This window comes from Triturus cristatus, chromosome 8 (assembly GCF_964204655.1).
Source record: "Triturus cristatus chromosome 8, aTriCri1.1, whole genome shotgun sequence".
Classification (NCBI taxonomy): Eukaryota; Metazoa; Chordata; class Amphibia; order Caudata; family Salamandridae; genus Triturus; species Triturus cristatus.
In genome coordinates, this window is record NC_140591.1 from 1,221,628,761 (window position 1) to 1,221,652,473 (window position 23,713).

Below are 23,713 nucleotides of genomic sequence, written 5' to 3' on the forward strand. Positions count from 1 at the left end.
AAGTCGTAGGGTGACTAAACCCGAAGACAAAACACATGTTGGCTGGTGTGAAATTTACTATTAAAGAGAAGATTTGATGGGCTTGAAGACTACTGGAGTACCTTCATTTGGGCTAAAGACTGCATGTGCTCAGAGATTTTGTTCTGTTTTGCTCACTTGAGAATGTGGGTTAAAATCCCTACTCTTGTAGCACTGCTTTGACTGTTGGTATTGCAATTACTGTGGGTACAATGCTCCTCTGTGCCTATTCCCTTATTCACCCATATTATTTCTTTTTTTCATTTTGGCAACTACAGCACCATACATTTTTTTACCTTTGCAAATTCCCTTCCCCCTAGCAAAAAGGGTACTTTGAGGTCATTTGTTACAATTAGTTTGCCTATTGTGGCCATTTGTGGTGACTCCACACAGCAACTACGTGCAGTCTCTTAAGTGTAACACTGGTAATGCCTCAAGGTCTACTCTTTTATACTAATTGCAGCACTTCCTGTAATAAAGCGGTATTTCTGGGGCAATGTTCTCCATCTAGGATGGAGCTGTCCTGGGGAGGCATATGGGAATTCAAAAGGGTCCGAAGGGGCCTTTTAAGTACATTTCTTTTGTCATCACTTTAGCATCCCTTTGAGATTAAACTATATCCTGTTTCTCATAGAACAAAGGAAGGTAGTGGTGGATACACGGGTCGCACCTCAAAGTTGCTATATGTATGGGCTTACTGAATGATTATGGATAATAACCTTTGTATAAAAAACTATAGTTGGTGCCACTCAGGGTAAAACACCCCACTACCTAAGGTGTAAAGAACACAAGAAACAGCATTAACTTGTGATATGCTTACAAACAAAAACAACCTGGCACTCACAGTAATTCAGATTAAATTAATGACCGTAATCTGTCGGTCTAACCCAAAGGAAAGATGAACAGGTAGATTCCTCCTGACACAGGAAACACGGAAAGTGCATTTATCTAAACAATCATTATTTCATGATAACAACGTATCTCATTTAGTTCAAAAAGTTTACAAGGACAAGAACATTTCAGTTTTGTTAACACAATCATAAAATCTCTTCAATGATGTGAATAGCAGTCCAGTCCTTGTTGTAAAGAACATGAGAAACAGCCAAGAATCCTGTTTCTCTAAGGGTTTCCTTTGGTACACCAGGTACCTTATCTTTGCAGGGATGCAACTGGCCCCACTAGGTGCTCTAAACTAGTAAAATAATGTGGTTATTTACAAAGGCCTGATCAGGAGTTTGTGGCTCAATGTTGTGGTGCATCAGCTAGATTTCATAATGGAAAATAAATTCAGGCAAATCTCTGTAATAGGTTGCGCAATGAGAGCGCTCTTGTAAAACCTTAGTGAATAACCCTTTCATTGTACAACTTGTGTGGGGGGCTCAGATTTTCCTCCAATGTTAAGAACCTTTGGTATTACTCGGAGACTGCTCAGTTCCACAGAGGAGCATAGGCATACTCACATACAGACAGTCTCTATGAAAGGGCAGTACACTACATAATGGCACCTACCAGGCCGTTGTGAGAAAATATGGCTAATGGGCAGTTTATTCAATGGAACATCATTTATTTGAATGATACTAACACACTGTTTACTAATTAAGAAAGATAAAAATGATTGTGTGGAAAATAAATATAGTGAAGCCAAGATATTGGGGGCCACGAATTGGCAATCTAAATATTGCGAAGAAGCGTGAATAGAGATAAGTATAGATTTACTATACTCAACTCGACATCTATATAACTTGAAGAAATATATATATCATCATTGTACATATTTATGAAGTTAAGGAGAGTAAAACTATACTTTCCTAAAGATACAAACTTTGTCTATATTCTGATCCTCAGCATTTTCACCATATATTGCGCTTCTCTGGTATGTTTTCCTCGATATCCTGGTGCAAACCTGATTTGAATGGGACACAAATGTATGAGTTTTTATCTAAAGGCTATGGGCTTGCCCTATGGCAGAACTCTCTTATGTTTCTTCTAATGGGTAAGTAATTGTCAGGAAATAGAAACTGACTCTGTGTGTAATATTAGAGTGCAACATGACTTTATAGGGAGTCGTAGTCAATAACTGTCAGCAAATTTCACATCCACACATATTCAAACAAGTACACAAATTCATCATTCTATGACTGTCCTTAGGTTAGCCAAAGTGTACCACAGCATTCATTACAGCTTTCTGACACAAAGGGCCTTATTATGATGGCGGTCGGTCGGACTGTCAATCTCTATTGCGGCTGTCAGAAGATTGCCTGACAAGCAGTTGGAGATCCGACCGCCGCATCATGATGCAACCACTGGGCTGCAGTTGCAAAGTGCTCCTGTACACAGCAGCTTGTGCTGCGGCCCAGGCCACAGACCAAGCCGCTGTGTAAAGGGGCACTTCCTGCACCTCCATGCACCATGAGGTGCATGGCACACAGTGCATGGAGTTGTGTAGAGGCACTCCATGTGACCCACAATGGAAGGGGGGCCTTGTTGGGGACCCCAATAACTGTTTCTGACAGCATTTTCATGGCAGTCTTTCCGAAATGAAAAGGCTGTCGGAAAGGGATATCGTAATCTCGATGGTGGTGGCAGCCTCGGCACCTTCTCCATTGGGAAAGTAATTCCAACCGCCGCCCCACTGGATCTCTGTTGGAGGCGATGATCCAATCACCTGGATTGCAATCGGGCGGTCTGGCCAACGGCCTGTCAGTGGCGGTGTGACTGGCATCGTAATAAGGCCCAAATTAATAGGATTTCATGTGATATATACTCCCTGACAGGATGATTAATAATTTGCCAAATTTCAACAGTCACATGACATTGAAGAAAGTGTGAAAGTGCGATGTGACTGTGAATTCTGAAACAATGTTCCTACACTTTTTCTGCAACAGAAGCAAAACAGTGCCACTCTATTTTCATTAAGTTTAACCAAGTTGTAGATATATTCTACATTTATCGGTCAATAATAATCTGCACTTTCCCTCTATATTAATGCATGCAAACATGTTTAAAAGCTTCTGGAAAGATGTTGTTTAACCCCTCCCTCCACACATGCATTTGTACAAAGTGACATAATGAGATTATTATTCCATTTGTGCATACCTTATGGAATGATGTCAGTAATAAACTGTCATTCTTGGACCTCTACTATGTTTGTTGTCACCTGTCTCCTAAGCAACGTGAAAATATGGAAAAAAATAAAAGTAGACTCCTAATCCCAATTTGAAAATACATGGTGAATTTTTGGGGGGAATGGCGAATGCTAAGGAACCTTTCAGCCATTATAGTGACCACAAAGGCAAAAACATGGCCACCTTCCTTGAAATGCACTATTGCCCTCCTAGTGTAATCCAAAGCAATTGGATATGTTTTTTGCCAGGCAGGGTAAAAAACAGTTGAAGAGAAAATCCAGCAGTATACCACTCCACCAGATCACTGTTGACCAGAAAGGAAAGGTGCTTCTAGGAAGTTATTGACGAAGGTGAGTGTAGAATGCTTTGCTTCATCGTTAGGACAAATAACAAACCTTTGGTCAATAACACCAGAGAACTATGCTCCTATGCACACTATGTTGCATAAATGTATTGAAGTTCATTATAGTTTTTAAGGTTTATATGGTACAGCATAATAGCTCACAAGCATTGTAATGTAGTGCTCTCCCCTTGGCAGCTACACCTTCAATAAAGACGCTGCACAGGTTTGAGGTTTGTGGGTTTATTAACCAGAATTTACATGAATGCAGGAGCGCCGGCTCGGAGCTCCGATCGCGTTCAAATCGGCGCGCTAATGCCGATTCCAAAATGGCCGCCGCCAGAAGTCCGCTGACGTCGCACATAGTGCGCGCCGCAGACTAGACCGCTACACCACATCTCCCTCCTTTATAACACAACATGCAAAGTCTCCTTACAACCATGAAAAGTCTTACTTGTGATCCAAGCTGAACTCTTCGAACCTTCGTGGTAGCATTATTCTCCTCCCGCAGCGTGTCCCCCTGCCTTCTGCGCTCACGGTCGGGGTGGTGTCACCCCCCCTTGGAATGCTGTCCCACTCACTTCTCGGAGTTCCGGGCCACCCTGTTCAGTGTCCTCCGATGTCTCTGGATTGTCTTGTCCTTGTGCTCTGACTTCTCCCCTCCTCGGGCTCCTTGTCCCCTGTGGGGAACTCCCTACCTCGTCTTCCAAGCTCCTCCTTCCCTGTTCCCTTGCCGGTGTGACTCTGGCCCTTGCTGTGCTGCTCAGTTCTTTTTCCTGTTCTGTCTCAACGGCCCTGGCGCACCTTGCCATGCGGTCCTGGGCCCATATCTTCCCGTCGCTTAGTAATGCTGATGTGGAGTATGGTTCCACTACTTGGAATGGGGGTGTGAACTTGCTGTCCCCTTTCTTCCCAGGCGTCGGCAATTTCACCCTCACCCACTCCCCTCTCTCCAGTGCTACCTCCTTGGTGTTATGCCTCGAGTCATAATAGTTTGTGTACACGGCTTGCGCCCTTTCCAAGTTCTTGCGCACTACTGCCGGGGACCAATGACTCTGCACCGTGTGCTTCTTCCATGCTACATTGTCTTTAGTGAAAGGCTCTCTTCCTCTCAGTACTCGGAACGGGCTGTAGCCTGTGGATGTGGGAGTTATCCTGTATGCCCACAGTAGTCGCTTGAGTTCCTTCTCCCAGCTTATACCCTGGCTGATGGCCGCTTGCACCGATCCCATTATAACTCTATTGAATCTCTCCACCGCTCCGTTCCCCGCAGGGTGGTAGACCGGCGTGTGTCTGGCCGTTATTCCTTTCCTGTCCATGAAGGCTTCCCATTTGGTCGATGTGAACTGTGGGCCGTTGTCGCTTAAGATCCCTTTGGGGATGCCTTCTCTGATGAATACCACCGTGAGGAATCCTAAGATGGTGTCCGTCTCCGCGTTCTCATCCACGTGGACCTCTGGCCACTTCGAGTACCTGTCGATGATCACTGTGAGGTACTTCTGGGTTCCGCTGGCGTCTTGTACCGGGCCTAGGACGTCAACTGAGATTTCTTCCCACGGGTTTCCTGGACATTCGAAACGCCCTAGTGGTGGGCGCAGAATCCTTTGCGTCTTGTCCGCATTGCTGCATTGTTCACATGCTCTTACGTGGCGTTCCACCGCGAGGTCCAGTCCTGGCCACCAGTAGTCCTCCTTCACTCTACCCTTCGTCTTCACAATTCCCAAATGCCCTTCATGGGCGATGGCCACTACTCTTGGTCTCAACGCATGCGGAGGCACTACTTTGCTGCCCCGGAACAGGAAGCAGGGGTCGTCCCCCAACGACAGTTCTTCCCTGACCTCCCAGTACTGTTTGAGCTCTTCTCCGAGTAGCCTCTTCTCCGGCCACCCCTTCGTCACATACGCCTTGACCGCCTTCACCTTCTCGTCCTTCTCGTACTCTTCTTCCCACTCCTGCCTACTTATGGCTTTCTCGTGGTCGCCCATGAACGCTACTGCGTACTCGCCCCAACTGTCCTCGCCTTGTGCCTCCGCAGACTCCTTCGCCGCCGCTCTGCTGAGATAGTCTGCTACTCTGTTCCTGGTCCCTGGTATGTACTCCACATCGTACACATAGTCGAGGAGTCGCAGCGACATCTTGGCGATCCTCGGTGTCGCGTGCTCGTGGCCACTGGACGTGAGTACCTTTACTAGTGGCTTGTGGTCCGTCCGTAATAGGAATCTACCTCCCCACAGGAATTGTCGGAACCTTTCCACGGCCCATACCACCGCCAGCATTTCCTTTTCAATCACGCTGAATTTGCATTTGTTGGCCGCCAGCGTGCGGGACGCAAAGCTGATTGTGGAAGTCGTTCCCTCCGCGGATCTTTGAGTTAGCACTGCCCCAAGACCTCGGTCGCTAGCGTCCGTGGTTAGCACCGTAGGTGCCGTTGGGTCGAACCCTTGGATGGGCACCGCTTCGCATATCTCCCTTTTCATCCTCTCGAATTCCCGCTGTTGCTCCTCCGTCCACTCGAACGCCAATTTGTCCTTCAGGAGCGCTCTCATGTGGTGGGTCTTCGAGGCAAAGTGGGACACAAACTTGCTGTAGAATTCAGCCATCCCTAGAAACGTCCGGACTTCCTCCTTGCAGGAGGGCGTGGGTGCGTCTCTGATGGCTGCCACATTGGACGTTTTGGGTTTTATGCCCTCCTTGCTGATCTTGTGTCCCAGATACGTGACGGTTCTCATGCCAAACTTGCACTTGTCCCACTGGGCTGTAAGCCCATTCTGCTTGAGTACTGCCAGCACGTTGGCTAGCTTCTGGTCGTGATCCCTTCGGGAAGCGCCCATCACCAAGATGTCGTCCTGGAAGAACTGGACACCCTCCATCTTGTCGAACAACCGGTACATTAACTTTTGAAAAACGGCTGCTGCTGAGGCCAGCCCGAACGGCATCCGCAGGAATTTGTAGCACCCAAACGGGGTTATGAATGATGTGAGGTGGTTGCACGATTTGTGGAGGGCGATCTGGTGGTATGCCGATGTCAAGTCTACCGTGGAGAACCACTTGGCGCCCTTGGTCTTGGCCAGCATCTCATTGATGCAGGGAAGGGGGAACTTGTCCACTACAATGTTCTTGTTTAGTTCTCTGAGGTCCACACACAACCTCACCTTCCCGTTGGGCTTCTGCGCTACGACCAAGGGGGCCAACCACTCTGCGTTGTCTATGGCTTCAATTATCCCGTTGTCTTCCAACCTCTGCAGTTCCTCTTGTACGGCCTCTCTGGAGCGGAACGGGATATTCCGCACTCTGTGTGACACTGGCCGGGCTCCCTCCTTCAGGTTTATTTTGTGCGTGAACTTAGCTAACCACCCAATTTTGTCCCTGAAGACTTCCGGGAACTCCTCCTTCCACTGTTGAGCCTCCATTCCTGGATCCTCCTCCATCATGAGCACTTGTATGCGTCCTCCTGGGTTCAATTTTATCCCCAGCTCACCTTGGTCCCTCCATCCTAAGAGTGACGGCCCTTTTTCTGCCACGTATAGTTTCCCTTCGCATTTTCTATCCTTGAACTCGAAGGTTAGGGGGCAATACCCTACCATCGGTATGGGTTCCCCTGTAAATGTCACGGGATGGATGTCCGTGGGTCGCAGCTGGTACGTTGTGCCTGGTGCAAAATCCTCCTCCCATATCTTCCTTCTAATGATCGTGTAGGGAGAACCGGAGTCTGCGACCATCGTGACTCTCACTCCCCCGATGCTCATGTCGCATTTCGGTTTCTTGTCGACTGCGCCTTCTATCCCTAACATTTGTTCCTCTACCATCAGCATCTCATCATCCTCTTCCGGGCTTTCGGCCTCATCCTCCTTGCCTGTCTCCTGCACAACGTACTTCACCTGTTCCCTTGGCGATTTCCTTCGGCACACCCTTTCGTAGTGCCCCATCAGGCCACAGTACGCACATTTTGCTCGGAACGCCGGGCACCCTTTGTCGTTGGCAGCATGTCTACTACTGCCGCATCTGTAGCATGTGGTGGTGCTCCCTTGTCCCTGTACTTCCTGTTCATACCCCGGGCCATGGGCTTTCGGTGTGTCCGCACGTTTTGTTGCTCTGCGGCCACGTGTCCTTCGCGGCCTTTCCGTTCCTCTATCTTGCACACAGCCTGTTCTGGAAGGCGTTCCTGCTTGGCCGCCTCTGCACACCTCTTGGACATTTCTGCCTTCTTCACCATGGCCACTACAGTCTTAAGGGGTGCGTCTCCGTTTGCCCATAGCTTCTCCTGAATGGAGGTGTTTACTGAATGCATAATGATCTGGTCCCTGATCAACTCTTCCTGGATGGTCCCAAATTTGCACGTCAGTGCCAGCTTCTGTAACGCCGCCACATACTCGTCAACCGTCTCCCCTTTGTTCTGTGCTCTGTGATAAAAGTTGTACCTGTCGATGGCTGCGCACACCGCCGGGCGGTAATGGGCGTCCAGGTCGTCTATCACGTGTTGAAACACATCATCATCCCCGCGGGCCGCGCTTCCTTCACCAGGTCGTCGTATACTCTCTGCCCCGATGATGTAGGAGCATCTTCTTCCTGCGCGAGCTCGTGAATTCCGCCTCGCCCTCTTCCTCTAGCGCAGACAGGTAGTTCATAAAATACCTTTTCCAGTCGTCCCACGGCATCTCCGGGACCCCCACTTTGACCAAGAAGGGTACTGGGTTCGGCAAGGAGAACGTTTGGGCGCTCATCTTGCCTCCGGTCCCTCCCTGCCACATGCCTGGGCTAGAAGTCCTCGATGCGCTGGTACTCCTGGAGTGACCTTCGCCTGGGTCGTCGTCCTGGCTGGACTGGCCGTTTCCCGCGTTCTTTTCTGTAACCTCTGCCAGGGTGTATGGTGTCGCCTGGCCACGTGTACACCTGTGGCGCTAACCCCCGCTCTGCTGGGTTGCCCCGGGCACCCCCCTTCGCTGTAGGGGACCAGGCTGGGCTGGGACTTCTCCTTCGTCCTGCAGCGCCCTCCCCGAGTGGCTCTCCGTAACTCTGCCACGCTCCTGCAAGTGTGTTGGGGACTGTGGTCTCAGTCGCCCCTCCCTTCGTGGTTCTGGAGGCAGCGCTGGGCCGTTTCACCTCCTCGTCGCCATTGTAATGTAGTGCTCTCCCCTTGGCAGCTGCACCTTCAATAAAGACGCTGCACAGGTTTGAGGTTTGTGGGTTTATTAACCAGAATTTACATGTATGCAGGAGCGCCGGCTCAGAGCTCCGATCGCGTTCAAATCGGCGCGCTAATGCCGATTCCAAAATGGCCGCCGCCGGAAGTCCGCTGACGTTGCACGTAGTGCGCGCCGCAGACTAGACCGCTACACCACAAGCATGTGGTAGTTTTACTTGGTTAGTTTGAAATGCTGTATTAAATAAAAGAACTATTCTGCTCTATTTAAAAGTTTATTTCTAAATCTGAGATTTTATCTCTTCATAAATTCAATTTTGTCAAAAAACTTATAGCGTGATTTAGAGTTTGGCGGATGGATTACCCCACCTTCAAATGTGGCTAATTCCCCACCCTCCCCCATTACACGTTCATTATATGCTATGCTACTTGTAATAAAGTGGATGAGATATCTGTCACGTTTGTGATGGGTAACAGTCCACCAAACTCTAAACCTGGTCCTAACTTTGAATGCAATTTATTTTAATTTGATGCAATTTCAATTATATAAAATGGTGCTTTCTATTTGTAAACAAAACGAAGTTGAAAAGGTGGGCACTTGTTGCCTGCATCAGCCATTGGCATTTAAAAGTAAAATCATAAAATACTCTGATGCTAGGTTATAACACAAGAGAGGAAAATTAAGGCCATGATTAATTTAAAGATATGAACACGTGTTCGGTCTGCTGTTATTCAAGTCTGTTTCTATATCTGAAATTTATTGTGAGTTTTGCTATCCTTTTAAGTTGTTTCTAGAAGCTAAAGTAGGGCCAAAATCTTTCTGGTAACAAAATTGGTCTCAATATTGTGAGGCAAATAGTACTCACAAAGAAATGTGGCAGTGGTCGTGGCCTGTTTAGCAGACATCAGAACAAAGCAGAGGTCTGAAAACTAAAGTGCCAAAAGCCAGAACAGATGGATGTTCCTACAGCGTTCATCTGTAGTATGTTCTCAAATGCTACTGTTCTATTTATACTTGATAATATGACAATTTTGGGTGGTGCTAAAGGATAAGTGCATGGTCAGTGATTTGCATTAAGCGCTAAACTACACCATGGGTTCCTGAGAAGATCATAGGACTTAGGAGCATATTTATGAGAATGTGGCGCAGTGCAATGGAGCAAGTCACCTTAATGAGCTGCATCACATGGAAAGGGAAGGAATGCACTCTATTTTATTATTATTATTATTGGTTAAATTTATAAGGCACGACAGCTACGCAAAAAGGGTTTCCTGGCGCCGGGCAGACCAAGGAATGTATTACAGTTTAAATGATTACTGGTTAAAAAGCCAAGTTTTTAGTGATTTGCGAAATTGGACATATACCGTTTCGTTCCAGATAGATGTGGGAAGGGAGTTTCCAAAGTGAAGAACCAGACGATCTGCCACCCATCCGAGATAGTCTGACTCTGGGCACAGAGAATTTCCCTTGGGTAGATGAGCGAAGGCCTCGAGGAGGCACATAAAGACAAGCCAGGGATTGCAGATATTGAGGTGAAAAACCTGTTTTGATTTTGAACATGTAGCTCAGGGCTTTGAACTTAATTCGGTTCTCAACCCTGAGCCAGTGCAGGTCTCGCAGGTGACGGGAGACAGAGGTGGCTCTTGGGACAAGAATACTATGCATTCCTGTGTTTGTCCCTGTGCTGGCACCGTTTTGGCTTCCTGAAACCAACGCGGGCATCCTTACACCATGGTGCACAGGTGCCTGTGTTGCATGCAAGGGGCACCTTCCTGCACAAAACCAATCCTGAGAGGCAAATCCCTGTTTCTATGTGTGACTCAGCGCACATAGAAAGTGGAGGTAACAAGGAGAAATAAAGATATTTCTCTGGTTTACGCCTCCCCTGGGTGCATTCTCAGTTTTACCAGTTCTCGTAAATCTGGGAATGCATCAAAAACCTTGGAAGTTGCATGGGAACAAGGGCGCAGAGTAAGGCAACACAGCAATTTGCACTGCGTTGCTTTATTCGAGATTTATGAAGCTACTGAGGTCCACACAAGGTGGCCTTGTGTGGCCTCATAAATCTCATTTTTGAGTTGCGTCGCTCTTGCACCATATTGCATGGTGCAAGAACAATGCAACGGGGCACATAAATATACCCCTGAGTAAAGAAGGTATATGAGAGGGATTGTCCTAATCGAGGTCCAACCAATCCACTAACGGCAGCTTCTGTGCAAGGTTACAAAGCAGGGAAAAGCGGAGATAGTGCTGCTGTGATGAAACAGTGTTGGTCACAAACCGCAGCACATGAGCGTAGATAAAACTATAAATTGACAACTTACATGACAGTTGTTGGTGAACTGTTAACTTGATAAATCCTTTCTCCTTCGGGCTTGATGTCAAAATATGCCACTGAGGCCTTACAATGAATGTAAACAATGACATAGGGAGGACGTCTGAATCTAATGACCTCTTCCAACACAATCACAAGAAGAGGATTTCACAGTGAGTATGCAGTTTTAATACAATATGTAAGATAAATACATTATCCTTGCTTACACATTGGCTACACAATAAAACATTCTTCCTTCGTGCAATACTCTTCTACCAAATCTTGAACAGTTCTGTGTATCTTATCAAATTGTATCAATCAATGTTGTGTGCCATACCCAATTCACCCAACATATTTATGAAGCGAAAGATTTTTTACTCGCAAAACAAAAAATGACAACAGGTTGCTCTTAGTCCATAAAAAGCACTTAAGGGGGAATAAATTCTATTGTGCACAAGAGAAGTGATATAGCCATCACACATGCGTGCGTAGTCCTTATTGTCAGAAGGATGAGCTGCCATACACACCCACCAGTCGCAGCCGGTAAGCACAGTGGGGTGGCGGAGCGGGCAGGGTGGGGAAGACCTCGACAGACAATGGAATAGGTTTTATTTATTTATTTAATTTGACCTATTACGTTGTCTGTCGACTTCCCCTCCTCCCACCCCGCCTCTGCCCTGCCCCTGCCTCGTCTCACCACACTTACCTGCGCAGGCAGCCACTGACACCCACCCTGCACATGCACAACTCTATTCGTAGTTAGTTTGGACCCAATGGACAGCATAACTCAGGTATCACCCCTGACCCCTGTCAGAAAGCCATGTATATCTTTATTCATGACTGAAATTGATGTTAGGCTTGCAAGGGGATGGGCTATTTAAGTCCAAAGAACGCAGGAGCCAGTGGAACTCTATGCATATCCTGTCTAGCCAAAAGGTGCCCCAAAAATAAAGACTTCAGTAAGCAGGTGGACACCAAGCGGCATTTTAATCCCTTCCAGCCCCAACATTGAGCTCCCTAATAACATCAAAGTGGTCCCCCCAAAAGAGAGGTTGAGTCTGCACACTATAGACAACTATACAAGGCGAGGCCTCCATTATTAAGCAAGTTACATAGAAATATATAGCAGGGAGTCTGTGAAAAACCAGGAGTGTTTTCCTCCCCCTAATTCTGGGGAGTAGGTGACTTAGGAGATTCCCTCTCGTGTGGCTCTTAAAAGCCAACTCATGAAATGTGCCGCCTTCCAAATACAGCACCAGTCCTCCCCTGCTACCAAAGGCTCCCCCCAGTAACGACACAGCCTAGTCACCTCTCCTTTCTGAATAAGGTAGCTGCACACTTTTATGATGTCCATTTCATTAGAAACTACCAGGGATTGCCCACCCCCAGTGAAAGAATGGTAATGCTGCAATACCAAAATCTGGACGTTTTCACTCGCATGCATCCACCGATTACTGTATTAAGCAACTGCACGTCAGAGTGCTGTAGAAACTATTCTGGAACCACAGACTTCTTCTATTTGTGGACTGTGCAAAAAAGTTTGCGCCATTTGCGCAATGTGAAAAGCTAGTACTTCTGAAGATACGGACCAAAAACATAATACATTTACAGATCTTCCACCTGTGAAAAACGTTTTACAATGTGAGAGGGGAGGGGGGGCAGAGAGAGGTGGGAGTTTACACCAAACAGTGACTGCCACCCCCTTCAAACTTTCATCAAAACACAAACAAGGGGGCAGATTTACAAGCCCCTTGCGCCACTTTTGCGTCACTTTTCCCATGTTAAAGTGACGCAAAAGTGGCGCAATGGGCTTGTAAATCTGCCCCAAAGCTTTTAAGTAGGGTGCCTGTGGCATAGGGAATTTGCAAAGCCCCTGCCGGACATCAGACATACAGAGCCTCTACACCCATTATTTTCAAAGGTTTCCAAGCTCATCCTGCCTTTCACAATGGGATGTCAGCTTTTCACAGGGAGACAATATGGAGAGAGCTGATCTTCTGTGACAAACGGCTGCACTATGGGGCATATCTACAAGGCGGGGATATAAAATTATCGCCGCGTTTGCGGCCGTTTTCGGCTGAAAAGCAGCGATAACTTTATCGCTATATTAGCAAGGTCACGCTATCACGTGAAACCTTGCCTTAGTGCCTGAATTCCTAACGCCGATCTTTGCATCTCTAATGAGATGCAAAGTGGGCGTTCCTCTCCAGGATAACGCGAGAAATGTCGCTTCTCCTATTATCAAGCCTCACGCAAAGCAGCATAGCGACAAGAAAACCTCTGTTATCGCTACTTTCCTTACGCCTGCTTTGAAATTGACTTAGCCATTGATATCCTTTGGAAGGTGGATATCATGGCTAAGTATGTGAGGCCCTATCAGCAAGCTATCGCCAAATTTCGTGGGATTATCGCTGGGTTTCCAGCGATAATCTCACGTTTGCCAGTTAGCGCTAGGATTTTTATCGCTTTTCAGATAAGCGTTGCTAATAGCATGCTATCTCAGCGATAAAAATCCACGCTAGCCGGCGATAATTATTCTAGCGCTAAGTGCGCTTAGCGATAATTATCGCCGGTTGTTGCTGATATGCCCCTATGTAAGTTGCCAGATCTGAATGTGTGCTTAAAATATTAGACACTAAAATGTTTTGGGTCTGACTATCTTTCTCAATATTTTTTTCCAATTTTTACACAATGCAATCATTTCATAACAGTGAAGAGAGTACAATGGATCATAAACCGCTGGCAAGGAATTAGCAAATGAGGATGAGTAGTTAAAAGAAATTCTTAATAAAACCAAAGATCCAAAACTCTTGACAGAACTTGGTCCATCCTTAGGGCTCAAAGTAGACGTCCACAACTGTGACCCGAGTACTGAACTTACCCACAGAACCAACAACCCACGTTCCACTCAGTAGGTGAGTGACGACCGGAAAAGTAGAGAAAGGGAGAATAAAAACAACAAAGAAGACAAGAGAGTCACTCATTCCACAAGCACACCAAGCAAAAAACACAGCAGGCCAGGGGATGAAAATACCTACATGACCCATAATAGTCTTACATTGGGCCCCAAGCAGGTCAACAACAGAGCCTGACATTCTTAACTAGAGGAGCATAGGGTTGTGTAACACTGAGTATATGCAGCAGTATTTAGAAAGATTGAGATCACTATATTTAGCACTCCCTGTGGTCCTGTCGGATGCGATATGATATAGTCCTGGGCAAAATGTTAATTACGCTAGTGTCATTTGAGTAAATTTAGTATTTTTCCTTAACCCTTGTGATGCAAAATTACCTAAAATTATGTGAGTATGCTTGCAGGCATAACTTAGATTAATTTGAGGAGGAGATGTGAACTGCAAGAGCAAAGGAACAGAGTGCAAGCGGCTACTGGCTGTTCTGGTAAATTGACCACTATTTTCTTTGCGCAAAATCCATCCATGGGTCCACTTTGGACGTGAGGGTGCATTTTGCACTATAAAATTTGCACTAAATGCAGGGTTACGCTCCTCATACAATTTTGTGTAATCTTGCATAATTCCGCTGTAATTTTGATGAATTATCACAGATTGCACAAATTACGCCCACCCCAGTATTACTCTTGCCCATGGATATTGTATCTCAAACAATCCAACTATGGATTTTTTTGATAGTAATTGACAAAATATGGTATATTACAGGAGAACTGTGGTTCAATCACAGTTACTATACAGGTTTGAGTGTGTGATCTTTTTTCATATCAAAATTGTGTTGTTGATAATTGGAAAGTGTGAATAAGTTATGCATTGCCAACTGTGAAGCACAGTGAAACAAATGCTTGGCAAACGATACCACTGCAAAACCCCCACAACGCCTTGCCATTCCCAGCTAAACACTGCCTGGAAATTACACTGAAATGTGTTAAATTGGGCTACCAGGTGTTGAACGTGTCACCAGCGTACATTTCCTAAATCATATTTGTCTTATGAGCTCAAATCCCCCTGAAAATGTTAAAAACTACAACACCAGACAGCATGCACACAAAAACAACGGACAATGGAAAAGTCTTACAATGTCCACTGTAGAACGAATAGGTCATTGCCATTTCTTTGGAGTGCACCTGCTACGTGGGTGCCATAGATATCCCTGTAGTGTGCCATTCTGTGTGTGATGTATTAAAACAGGAAGAGGTGTATCAACTAAGGATGGGCAAAGAATTCTGCTCCGCCGGCGGAGTTTACAGAGTTTTGCCCACTTCGAGCAGAGCACAGAGATCAAAAAAACGCCACAAAGTGAGTTAGAGAAGAGCTTTTTCTCTCCCGTGGCTCACCAATATTAAGTTGGTGACGCAAGCGAAAGAAATGGGCAATCGTGGCAGGTCGCTACCACTCGAGTTGAGAAAGCTGCCGCTTGCGTTGAGGATGCTGCCGCTTGAGTAGAAAATCAACTTGAGTGGCAGAAAAAAGCAACACCCTCTGGCACGCCGTTTGATGCTATTCGTGCTGATATTACCGCAGGAAAAACTCCTGGTGCTGCAAATCAGCATGAACAGCATGATATACTGGACTTCGCCACTAGCGGAACACCGCAAAGTGCAGCAGACTTTTATCAGCACTTCGTGGAGCTCCGCGTAGCGCGACTCTGCAAACTCCACCCAGGCCTAGTATCAACCATTTAGCTCACAGTTATAGTCCAAACGGTGTGTGCCTGGTTTGAACGCACGCTCTCTGCCCTTTCTTAATGTGTATGTTTGACTGAATAGAACTCATAATGAGGAAAAGCACACATGTATATTTTTTACTTAACTCAGGAACACTCAGCGTTCAATCAGTTTTCATCCATACAATGTAGACCATAAATTGTATGCATGTTGGTGTGATATCTGCACAACTGTTAGCAGTGGGTTTATTTTAGTGATTCGAGAAACATCTAGCTGTTGTCTTGTTATGTATAACTTGCGCTGGGTCAGTAGCTCAGTGGACTGATGCATCCACTTCCTTGATTTTTGTTTGACCTCACAGACACAGGTTTCATCCCAGCAGGTCCACTCAGCCTTTCATACTTTTGACATAGATAAAATGAGTACCATAGAGGTAAGTAGCAATAAATACCTGCAAATTCGGCGCCAAGAGACCCAAGACGTGGGTGGACGTGCACTTTACATAACAAGATCCCCATTTACAATTATAGGCCGCAGAGCCAGTACCAACATAACACATAACATAACACGTGTATTTGTAAAGCGCACGTTCACCACTACGGGTATCTTGGCGCTGAATAACAGATGTTTATTGTTACCCAACTCAATGGTACTCATTTTATCGACCTCAGATGGATGAAAGGCTGAGTGGACCCGCCGGGATTTGAACCTGTGACCATGAGGTCGAACACAGGCCCCTGCAGCAGACGCATTAGTCCACTGAGCCACCAGACCCGGCTTGCCTGTGATGTCACAGGCCTGTAATGGCTGCATGGTATGCATATGATTTTAAGGACACCCATGAACAGAATACAGTAAAAATAAATGCCACTACAGAGGTTAAACCCTCGCGATCTCGCTCGTGTGAAAAGGCCCCACATTCGGAGGAACTGCACCTGAACTCGAGATATCAACATTATCCACGCAGCTGCCCTTCAGTGCTGTCACCTTGAGCGTAACACTGCACTGTACAAGGTGAACACACATTTTGCAAGCTTTGGTTACAGGCCATAATTTATTGAAGAATGCTCCTGCATGTTTATGAGAAACGAGGCATGAAAAGAAAAACAAATTGCCGAGCCAGGTGTTAACACAAAATAATCATTGTTGCCAGCTGTAAATTAGCCAGTTGTTTAGGTTTGCCGCCGTATTATCAGAGCCAGTGGAATTACACGATTCTGTGACTGCAGTTTTTTTTCTGCAAAGTTATGGACTTGACGCATTTGCCACATAATTTATCATCTGCTAGAAAATTGACAGATTGAAAAAATGTGTCTAGTTCAAACGGTTCAAAGGTTACTAAGAACGCAGCGACACATTTTGTCCTGCAGTGGATGGCCTCGGCTGCGTATTGTGGTAGTCGAGTGCTAATCTGATACCTATTAGATTAAACTGTTGTCAAGACATTGTTACTTGTGATAAAATAGCAAAAAGATTAAATAATGCTATCACAAAATACGCCTCAGTAATCTGTATTATTCACTTTTTAATGCAGTATTGTTTAGTTAACCCTGCTTCATAGTTTGGTTCTGATCTGCCGCATAATTCTAGTAGCCCTGCTTCTTACGGACATAAAAGTAATAAACTGGCTGCAATATATTGTAACTGTCGAGAACTTGACGAAGTATGTTCGCTTTCCAGCACCGAAGGCCGTGCACATCCAGACCTCAGTTTAAGAGTTAATGTGGATTAGGGGCCCACTGACTTCACTTGAAATGTGTTGTAAACACAGCCGAAAGTGACCACAACAACAAACTCCAGCCAATCAGCAGACTGCAGAGATGTTTACTCTAGAACTGCCTCGACTGCTGTCATTGCAAACTGTCTCAAGCTTTGCTATGCAACACAACGTAAGTGTCATATGCGGAAGATGTGTTCACTAGAGCCTCTGTAGTGCAGTGAGATTGTAATTCAGCTATTGTTAGTGCAGGGTATTCTGATCTGGGGGCACCACAATCTCTGCTCGACATCCCGCAAACGCGCAGTTCTCCTGTTAGCTGTGCACGCCCACTCACCGTTCTCCCCCCACCCCACACACACACACACACACATCCTGCTCCTTCCGCAGGCATGTGCTGGACTCTCCGTCACTTGAAACCATCCTAAGATATACAATCGTTACCTCACAGAGTGTACCCTCATTGCCCTCGGGTGACCTGGGATCTGTCAATATATTCATGTGGGTGTTTTTGCTATGGCTGCTGCCTGAAAGGCAATCTGTGCTCGCCCTTTTACCTTCGATATGAATTCAAATTTTACTTTAAAGGGCCGGATGACCCCTTAGAGGTGTGTGAAACGCGTGAAACGGCCACAGTCATGATTGCTTCTTAAATAAACAGGATTACATGGAGGGGTGACCTTGTAAGCAGCTGACGTCCAGATGCACGGTTTAGGTTGAGCACATTATCTTTGTGCTGCATCTCACAATCAAAGGCGGGCAGATCTCGTTGTCACCCACTGGAGCTCATCCCGCGCCGATCTACGCCTGCTCTCCAGCCGGCACGTGCCAGCCGCAGCGACTGAGGTTTCAGCACCACGGAGAGCGCAGACCTTGAGCAGCCTCCCACGTGCCGCCGCTCTGTGCGCCGTCCTACAGCCCTCACCGGGGCTGCTCTCACCAGTGAAGTGCCCCCTCACTCTACGCGTGGGAGCTCTCTCCTTTCTGAGGCGACAACGAGCAGACAGGCCTGGCGCTCAAGGTTCTTATTCCAGTCTCAATAATGCCAAACACAAGCAAGGACCAGAAACACAAAGTCAGGCTGCTCGCCAGGAAGCAGCTAGCCAATGAGACTGCCTTCAGCACTTCAGCACCACGGAGAGCTCACCGTACTTCGGCAGCGCTGTCTTCAACTGCACCCACCCCTTGAGCAGATCTCACCCTCAATCTAAAAGCTCCAGTTCTACACGCAAAAGGAGACTGCCTAGAGAGCTGGCCCTTCTTTTTGAGTGCACAAGGGCACGCGACACAGGCAGTCTAGGCGCCTAGAGTTACCACAGTCATCACAGTGCCAGAAACCCACAACGCAGGGAAACCCAACACACACTGTTCTACTGTAGTTGGCGGACACAGGCCAGCTTCAGCACCAGGTACAGCGCAGGGAGCTTCGGCAGCCGCCCAGACAGTGACAGCGCCCTTTATTTCTGATCTCTGACCTACAATCCCCTTGAGCAGGTCTCCCTCAGATCCGGGAACCCAGTTAATGTAAGAAAAACGTGTCGCCACACAACACTCTCACTTCTTTTACCGCGGACGTTACAGTCACGTGACGCCTTCTGTTGTCAACAATGGTAGAACCACACAGCTCACACTTTGTTTTCGTTTTAACAATTAGTAAGAACATTAAAGACTAATAAAGTGCACGGGCCATCAACTGCGCCTGACTCCTTGTTGTTTACATGGCATTCATGAGATCCCTGCCGGGCCTTCCTGCCCCTTCATCTGTGCTGGTGGAGCCATTTCACCTGTCGACTCACTGAACTACGACACAACTGTGTTCACCAGGCTACACTCACGTGACCTCTTTTGAGGCACAGATTGTGACATAGTGCCTAATTACACGTCCCCTTGTGCTAAACAGCGTGGCCCCGCGCCTGCTTGTGTACACAGCCTGCGTCGAGGGTTTTGTTGCATAACGGCACGTTACATAAGCGAAACAACTGCACCTCCGGCCTAATTCGCACAAACGCTATTTATTTACAGGTCTGCATTGGTATGTTGAGGGCACAGACTGTGCAATACTACACACTGGGCTGCCTCTGTTTGGATGCGCCATACCTTATGCGGCTACAAGCATATACGATCACTGCATGCGTGGGTGCGATGTTTGTATTCAAACACACAGTTGTGGCAGGGGTATGTGGTGATGAAGAGAGGTGATGTATAGTACGCCACAGATCCATTGTTGTATGCCTTTACTATTATACCATTTATAAGCTTAAAACAATTATTTGCATTAATATATGTTTTCGTTTGGCCTATAAAAATACGATTAACATTTCCAATATCGTTTAGGCTGAATATGCAGTGCCACGCTCACATGGGGCCACCCCCATGAACTGTGTGGCATATCCCATGATGACATCACAACGTCACATAGTACACAACAACCAATTGCACACAATGGAACATCGGCAGATCTCAACGCTTTCCGGGGGTGTCGAATGACACAGACAGATTGTCACTGGCAACATCTCTATCAGAATTCGCTCGTGTATTTTTTTGTGCGAGGCAGCAACCGGTGCAGCCGGCTCGTGCTGCATGCAGTGGACAAAGAGGAGCCCAGGCGGGACAGCCGTTCTACAACCCTTCTCTGAGACCGGAATATCCGATCAGACTTCACCATCTCCCACCGGCACCAGTGTGGGTGGGAGAGCCCATTTATATTTCGCCTACATTCCACCATACGCTGGCATCCCTCTCACTGTGTCCTTCACAAGCCACAAACCGCACCGTGCGCTGCAAAGCCAGCCTCATGCAGTGACTACCAGCACTGCAGCCAACACGGTACTAATTAAGTTAGAGGTAGGCGTGCTCCTTCCTGGGGGACTCCAAGTGGAGCAGGCAACACCTCCTCGCAGAATCTAGCCACTGCCCCTTTCGCTGCTTGGAGAAAGGGCCAACGCGTGAGAAGCAGGCTGTTGCTGACAAGTCCACTTCGGACGACGTAGCCTCCTCCCAGCCACCATGAAAGATAATCTCTTTGGAGCGGGCTGCAGATACACCGCGAATATTGATGAAGCCTATTGAAATGCTGGCACCGTTGCCTCCCCACCAAAGGTCACTGCGGTGTCTGTTTACATCCGCTCTAGTCCTTGAGCGGGTCTCGTCCACAACGCTGTGCACTAGGAGGCGGGCACAAGCTCAAGCTACAAAGACACACGTGATTTTCGACGCGACAGAAATTGTGTTTTTTGTGACTCGGGGAAAACTCACACTGCACAAGGACGGTGTTCATTTTTTACACACTGATTTGTCACAAATGTAGCTTTCCGAGGCTTGTCCATCAGGAATTGTAGAAAGCATCCCACCTTGGAAGTTGTTGCCACAGCACTGTTACCCAAAATAAAGCATACAGACAATTGCACAAGCCTGGGAACTTAACACAATCGAGTAGTGAATTCACTCCAGAAACTGCAACACCAGCGAGCCCTGTGAGTTAAACACATCTGGAGGGCTACCAAACACTCTGCAGCATGTTTAAACCCCCCCCCCCCCCAGGCCGGTAGTTGATACACGTGATCCCTCTGACTTCTGTCTCTCAACCTGGCAGTGCCAGTTACAAGACAAGCGCCCAGTACCCACACCAAACATGAAAAGGATGCACGCCACCGCTGCAGCTCCACACCAGATGCGCCTCATTAGCATGCAATCCCTAACCCAGCCTTTCTATAAAACCGCATAGAAACACAGCCCTAGACAGCACGTTTCATAAATAAGCCACCGGCGCGCGGTGCGCGCTACCTCTCCCAGGCACAGCGCGCGCGGTGACTTTTGCAAGTTCTGACCGCCCCGGGTTACACAATCCGCACCCAGGGCCGGGCAGCCACACTGAGGCCCCCTACCTTGCAGTCTTCCGAACACGATTTCACCGAATACTCGTCCGATTGCAAATACTTCTGTAGCAAAAGCTCGAACTCGACGAATTTCTCCTGAGCATGTTGGTCGTAGACCTGGTAAGCCTGGACGCACTGCCTGCATCCGAGACCATCCCCATCCCGGACCACATCCCCGCTGCAGTTAAAAGTGTCCGGGTTCGAGAGCCCGGCGAATAGATCCGAAAGTGTGTAGGAATTACAAAAGGAAAGGTAAAAATCGCTTAGTTCCAGGCGGGTGGCCTTCCTGGCCGGCCGCTCGCTCAAGGTCCTACAGACATAATCAGCATCGTCCACCCTGAAGCACTGATCAGAATACGGGCTAAGGGGGTAATCAGAGTTTTCTAGCTGACACACAGGTTTGGTAAAATTTCTTAGAAAAATATCCTTTTTGCCTCTGGTGTGGTTCCTCCGCGAGGAGGAGCTGGGGGTGGGTGGGAGGAGGTGGGCAGCCGCAGGTGCAGGGGGAGAGGGGCTGCCACCCATCGCGGCCAGGGGCCCCGGCTCCTTCTCCCGGGTCCTCGTCAGGTTGGCCTCGGCGCAGAACCACAGGTGATCAGATAGCAGGACGGTGAAGAAGAGCAGGGAGGCCAGCGAGAGGCGCCATTTCTGCGCCCTCTCCGAATCAGTGAAGGGCTTCTCGTTTTCCCGGGGTGCGAAGCAGATCCTCAGGCCGTCATCGTGCTGCCGACACATCCAGGCGCCCCTGCTCATATTTTGGGACCGGGCCGACTCCACCGCCAGGGCTCCGCTGCTCCCAATGGCTCCACAATATTCATTGACTCGGGGAAGGTTTGGCCTCTCCCCTGCGGGTCCGGTGGGGTCCGCTGGCGCCCGACCCCCACCCTAGGCGGGGACGGGTGCAGGTGGCTGCGGATGCCGAGGGGTTAAACCCATCCAACGAGCACCGAGAGGTATCTGGACCCGGGCATGGTCAGATGGCAGGCCCCCATAGCCCCGGAGCCCATCACAGCATGCCTCCCTCCCGACGAAGACGCGCGGTCCCCACTTTCATCCGCCTTCTCCCTTTCCCCTCGGCGGCAGAGAACGCGCGAGGCTCTGGGTGGAGGGAGCGCAGGCGCCCCGCTCAGCCTGGTGTTTTGGCCTTGACGCAGCAGGCGGAATACCCTGCGTACTGCCTCCCGACGGCCACAGTCATCTTGGTCCGGGTCTAGGTGGCCGCCATCTTTGTCCTGAAACTCTTTTTGGGGGGAGCTGCCTCTTCTGCGTCATCCCCGGCACCGAGCGCTCTCTGCCCTGGCGCACTGGCGGCTCTGCCTCATGCTTGAGGAGGAGAGGAGGAGGGTGGGGGATCGCGGGCAAACACATGTCAGCTGCCTCATCATGCCGGCGTTTCCTTGAAATCCCCCCATTTACATAGTGCGGTGGAACAGCGAGGAACAGAAAGGGTCCCCCGGCATGCGCTAATGGAGTGCCGTGACAGGCAGCGACGAGGATGGTGGGCTACTCCTGTGTTCATTAAAACCCTAACGCAGCCCAGGAACCCGTGTGCTGGCGCGTTTTATTCACGCTCACGTGCTTCAGCTATGCCTGTTAGCATCCGCATTATTAGGGTCCCTCTGACCACCACAGACCCTAAAAAGCTATGACCAAAAGCAGCGGGATATGCAGATGACCCAGCCTCGGACCACGGGAGCAGGCAGTCACCCACTCAAACATCTGCAACATTTCCCATACAAAAACCCGCATTTGTGCTGTTGCGCTCTATTTCCCTTCTGCAGCACACGTGCCACAAAAGGGAAAGATTTCTAGAAGTTCTCGTGTTTTGTGGCACATTTGTCGGGGTTACCCCTGAACCCGTTCTTATTCACTCACGCTGTTTTTTCTGTGCGCCTTTCCCTCGTATAAGTTATGAGTTCACTTCTGCAGCAACCGGTTACTGGTGTATTTCCCTGCTGCAGCCCAGGTCTCTGGTGCCCCTTAGTGTTAGCGTTTTGAAGCCCAGCATAACAAAGAAAAAAGGCGCGCGCCGCACCGATACCGAAAGATGCATCTGCAGTCTTAAGGCAGCTGAATAATACATGCCGTTTCAGAGCGGAGCGGCACTTGGCAAGTGTTCGTGGGCTGGTCCAGTGGACGCCTCTGAGGCCAGCCGCGGAGGCATGCGAGGCACGGCTGGCTAATATTCGCATGGTGGGTGTCAAAAGGCGTGCACGCTTCATAAGTCTCCATCAGCTGCCTTTATAGGTTTAAAGAGCAGCGGGGGCAGCCCGTGACTTCTACGCGCGGCTCCCTGACTCCAATGATGGGAAGGGATTAGGCTTTCGCTGCCAAAGCCTGACGAATTAGGAGAACCCGCGCAAGATCTCTAAGCGGCGCTGGCAGATGGTGCACCCAGAGGTTTCCCTTTCATTTCCCCGCATTGCCTTTTCTAACATTTGTCGCATTCCATCCGAGGGGTTTTCCTGAACGGCGCGCGCAGAGCCCCGCACGCGAGCACATCAAAGATTGGTGCGCACCTCCAGCTGGTGCTCTCCTAGCGTCTTG

The 23,713-nt window shown here is 48.3% G+C and overlaps 1 protein-coding gene across 1 annotated transcript in view; it reads right to left on the bottom strand.

Annotated features, from left to right (window-relative positions):
* NALF1 (NALCN channel auxiliary factor 1) overlaps positions 1–22,383 on the bottom strand; it is a 1,210,912-nt gene extending 1,188,529 nt beyond the window's left edge. The window contains exon 1 of the mRNA XM_085620533.1: positions 21,176–22,383. Coding sequence (XP_085476659.1) covers positions 21,176–21,919 — 744 coding nt within the window. The 5' untranslated portion in view covers positions 21,920–22,383. The remainder of the gene's footprint in view (positions 1–21,175) is intronic.
* Between the last annotated feature and the right edge of the window lie 1,330 nt (positions 22,384–23,713).